Raw genomic sequence first — 4,489 nt, 5'->3', positions numbered from 1 at the left:
TGTTGCTACTCATATATGGTGCTATTGTGAATTGTGAAGACATATACCATGAAAATTAAAGTACGTAACTTTAGGAGTAAAAAAGTGTAAAGTGAGAAATTCTTGCTTGGTAGTTGGATCATTTCAATGTAAACTTGTTTGAATTGAAATAATTTTACTTCAATTACTATGTTGTAAGTAAGTAGTTTAATCTTGACATAAATAAAAATATAGTATGATACAAATACAATAAATGTGTCGACACTTTTGTTAGATATGTTATTTATAAATTAACGCCCTAAAGTTTGGTGCGGTGAGAATGGGCATCCGTGAAGAGAGGTCACATGTCCATATATATGATGGCATGTAATATGATGATTGTCACATGCTCCTAATAAGACCATGCTTTCGCTTTAAAGTTTGAAGCATAAATCCTGCATGTACTGTTGTAATTATTACTGCGGCCATCACTATGTAAAAAGAATTCATATTTAAACAACTTATAATATTCAAGCAAGTTTTTGGCCAAAAGAAAAAAAAAGTAATCTTTTAGGCAACCACTTTTGTATGATTATATGGTTGCGTTTGGATTGTGTGATGTGTATTATACAGAAAAGAGGTATGAAAAAATGGATCTGATATAGAATGTTTGGTTAATGGGTTTAATTTTAAAAACTGGGAATCAGGCTTTAGAATTTAAGCATGTACCAAATTCAAATGGATCTGATCGAGTTTTGAGGTTTGAAATGTTAGGATTTATTGGACCCAAACAAGACGTATGAATTAATCTAATCACACACCCACGAATCACAAACGAATTAGCTAAAGCAATAAACGATATATAAAGTACAAACGACACGGGTATTTAACGTGGTTATATATCCCAACTCCAAAACGCGGAGAAAGGGTTTAGTCCACGGGCGCAAACCAGAAATTTTCTTATATTATTGTGCACACATTACAATGAGACCAGAGGTTACAATGTATAAGAAGAGTTAAACTTGTCCACCAAGTTAAATTTGTCCTTCAAGCAAAAGACGTTTCATAAATATCTATTACTTGCTCCATACTCCATTCCTACTAGAATATTTAATTAAGGCAAGAGAATCTCTATGACTTGTTCACCAAATCAAGCTCCCTACAACTTGTTCACCAAGTCAAGCTCTCTACGACTTGTTCACCAAGTCAAGCCTTGTTCCTTTGATCAAATTCTTCATACCTTTAACATGAAATTAGGTCGGTAGTTGCTGAATGTTGTTTAGTTTATTTTGGTTCGTTACCTCCGTTGGGGTCGTTTTGGTTATGTTTGATGCTCGGTATAGATAGTTGTTTTGTATATCGTTTTACAGGTTTGAGCATCTGCATGTCATCTCTTGTATCTCTTTGTTGAAGACATTTTATTTATGAAAATGTTTTCGTTTTATATAGGTTTTCGTTATTTTTGTCAAAAGAAAAAAAAAAGTTCATTCACATTCCGTGGTAATATATATCAACATTTAAGCCAAACACCCCCAATACGTGCATCCATCGCTGTAGCCATACTCTTTGAAAACTCGAGTCAAAAAAAGTTTTTTTTTACTTTTCTAGTAACCTTCATTTATTGATTGATTATTGATTATGACTATTGTTTGGGCTAATTGCACAAAAGTTGTATTGGGTTTTATTTTTTGCGTTTTGGGGATTTGGGCTCTAAATCTAAACTTTAACAGAAACACTAACAGAAACACATACTTTTAAATTTGAAGTACTTTGATGTTTTGAAATGTGATGCATATGTTTAGAATATGTAACTAAAAGTAGAAAAATTATAAACATAGCTCTAAGAGCTACGTTTAAACATACTATGTACACGTTTAACATTCTTCTTAAAAGTATATTTAAATAAAATTACTGGGTAATGGATTGGTATTCCTATAGCATTCCCTTAATATTCTCATTCCCTTTCTCCTTTTCATTGCCTAGTTTGAACCAAGCATGTCCTTACTATATATTTTTGTTGATTAACCTTTTTTATAGCTAATATGTAAGGAGAAGAAAATACTGTAATGTATTTATGGAACAAAGTACATAGGATTTGGAAGTTTAAATGTTCTATTGCCAACAAATTGACCATGAAGGTCACTCCATTGGTCACCTACATTTCCCCATATTTTATATCCACCTTCCACCAACTTCCTTCTCATTTCTGATTTGTATATCATGCTACTTAACCCTTTGTATGCTTCACTCCTAAATTAAAAATCAAACAAAATATAGTTATTGTTACTCCAGAAAAGTTCACAATAAAAGAATATTTACTAAATAAGAAGATTACCTTAAAATGAGTTGTTCAAAACCAAAGAATCCTTGAAGGTATAAATTATGAAGAGTTGGTTGTTCAAATGTCATTTCGTCTCTGCCGCTGATGAGAAAAACCTTAAAACCACGTCGAATCAACTTATAAAACAATCCTAGGATAGGAGGAATCGCTGAACACTTGCCTCTTGATGCCCATTCCTTAAACGCTTGTGGGTCGTACGGATCACCGCTACATCAATCACAACCCATTAAGGAACAGCTAGAGGTAGTAACATAGATAGAACAAACGGGTCAAACCACATGTCAAAATGGGTTAACACATGCAGAGTAGTTGTTGAGCCTCTTAACATTTCCTATTCATTTTTCTAGATACACAAATTTACTAAAACTATACTGTTAAACTGATTTTAGATACTCAACTTATTTGTAGTTTTTTTCTTAAATTATGTTTTATCCATGATTTTTAGATGAAGGCTTGTGTAAGAACAACAACAAAACAAATCCCACAAAAGTGGGGTACGGGGAGGTAAGATGTAGATAATATTTTCCCTATCATAGAATAAAGACAAGTCATTTCTCCACGCAGACTGAAACACTCCAAGAGTCGAGAAAGTCATCCCTCTCAATGTTCTATGGATAAGGAGATTGCTTCCGAATGGACCTCCGACCAATAAATAGGTTTAAAAAAAAGGTGAGACGCCATGAAAATGGTATAATCAAATTTTCTTGAGCTTTAAACCTGGCTGAAGTTAGTATTATGAAGGTGACAAGTGATTTTAAACACAAATTTAACAAATTTAGATGAACTTTTAGATAGACTGCTTTATCCATGATTTTTAAAACAAAGTTAACATCCTTGTAAGACGCCTAATTGTCAATAATATTAACTCATGCAAATTACCACACTTTTGAAGAAAAATACTCATTTTGTACATTTAAATCTAGGCTTTGTGAGGATAGGCATGTTTAATTGCCAAAAAACATTAAATTAAAATTAAAGCGATCCAAAGATCGCATGAGTTAAAGTTGATGCAAACTCTGCTTGAATTGAACTAATCTAAACAACAAATGGTATCATCAAAGAGGAAAATATAGTTATGTTGACTACAACAAATAGCATGGCCATAATTTTAACTCATAAAGATGATGTAGACTAACCCGAATCGCTTTCCTTCATAATAAAACATATTTGAAAGACAAGTGTCATCAACATCCAAGATCCAAGCATCAAATCCATCATCAAACAGAACAATCTCGTCAATATAACTACTGATTTGATCTACAACCAAATTTAAATCAGTGTCATACTGCCCACCAAGCATATATGCTTCAACGTAACGAAGACATTGACTTGGAACAACACGCCACCCTTTTATGTTGTACGTCTCTACAGCTAGCCTCCAACTCAAACAATAGCTCGTTGAAAACTCCACCAATCGATCACAATTCTGGCGAGACGAGTGATTGATAGGTTTTGTGCTCATAACCATCTTTATAAGAACACAAAACAGAAAAGACACTAGGAGTACCCTTTGATGCAACATCATGTTGTGGATCACTTGTTGCATGACAATATGACATATTCAATAAAGAGAGTCAATTTTAAACATTTAACATGCATGTTAAATATGTTAGTATACAAAACATACGTACCTATGTCAAAAGAGTGATGATTAAACTCTGAAGAAGCGGTGATGGCAATGTGACAATATTGATAGGATAATCGAATCAACAAAAAATGCTTGATTTCTATGTCAAAGATCCAATTGATATATAGCATCAAAAAGGGAGTATAGTGCTTAGCTTTTACCAAGTAACAACCCACCATTTCAATATTTAAAGAACTACCAACAACAAGGAGTTGATTTAGTGGAGTTGACAACCAGAACTCCCCTAATACCAAGGTTAGAGGTTCGAATTCCACTCGTTGTAAAATTCTTATTATTGTAACCGCTCATTTCATGGGTCTTGGAGGTTGCGGACGTCTTGTATTCGAGCCTCACCTAAGGAGGTTTTGCCACACGAGATGCTCATATGGATTTGTCAGGGGGTTTCCTCCTGAGCCGCGGTAGGACAGTAATAGTTCGTCCAAGAAAATGATCGGGTGAATGGGTTCCGTCAACGCGTTCGGACTCCGTCACTGACTCCCAACCGCCGTTATACAAAAATATTTAAATAACTGCTACTATAGAAGGTACTAATTATAAATATA

At 33.8% G+C, this 4,489-nt stretch overlaps 1 protein-coding gene across 1 annotated transcript; it reads right to left on the bottom strand.

Moving 5' to 3' along the window:
* Positions 1-2,030: 2,030 nt before the first annotated feature.
* On the bottom strand, positions 2,031-3,960 carry LOC139871562 (acid phosphatase 1-like). Its single transcript, XM_071859267.1, has 4 exons — positions 3,931-3,960; positions 3,436-3,835; positions 2,294-2,506; positions 2,031-2,208 (listed from the first exon to the last, which is right to left on the bottom strand). The coding sequence occupies exons 2-4, from the start codon at positions 3,822-3,824 to the stop codon at positions 2,031-2,033; spliced, it is 780 nt and encodes a 259-aa protein (XP_071715368.1). The 5' UTR covers positions 3,825-3,835; positions 3,931-3,960.
* Positions 3,961-4,489: the final 529 nt, after the last annotated feature.

The sequence above is a fragment of the Rutidosis leptorrhynchoides genome, chromosome 10 (genome assembly GCF_046630445.1).
Source record: "Rutidosis leptorrhynchoides isolate AG116_Rl617_1_P2 chromosome 10, CSIRO_AGI_Rlap_v1, whole genome shotgun sequence".
Lineage (NCBI taxonomy): Eukaryota > Viridiplantae > Streptophyta > Magnoliopsida > Asterales > Asteraceae > Rutidosis > Rutidosis leptorrhynchoides.
This window is presented reverse-complemented; position numbering and strand designations above follow the sequence as displayed.

Bases quoted from the DNA above. Each gene is read 5' to 3' on its own strand.
- LOC139871562 (XM_071859267.1), bottom strand. From the start codon at position 3,824: ATGATGTTGCATCAAAGGGTACTCCTAGTGTCTTTTCTGTTTTGTGTT. The intron at 2,507-3,435 runs GTTAGTCTACAT...TGATTGATGTAG, and splicing joins TATGAAGGAAAGCGATTCGG to CGGTGATCCGTACGACCCAC. The intron at 2,209-2,293 runs GTAATCTTCTTA...TTTTTAATTTAG, and splicing joins TTTGAACAACTCATTTTAAG to GAGTGAAGCATACAAAGGGT.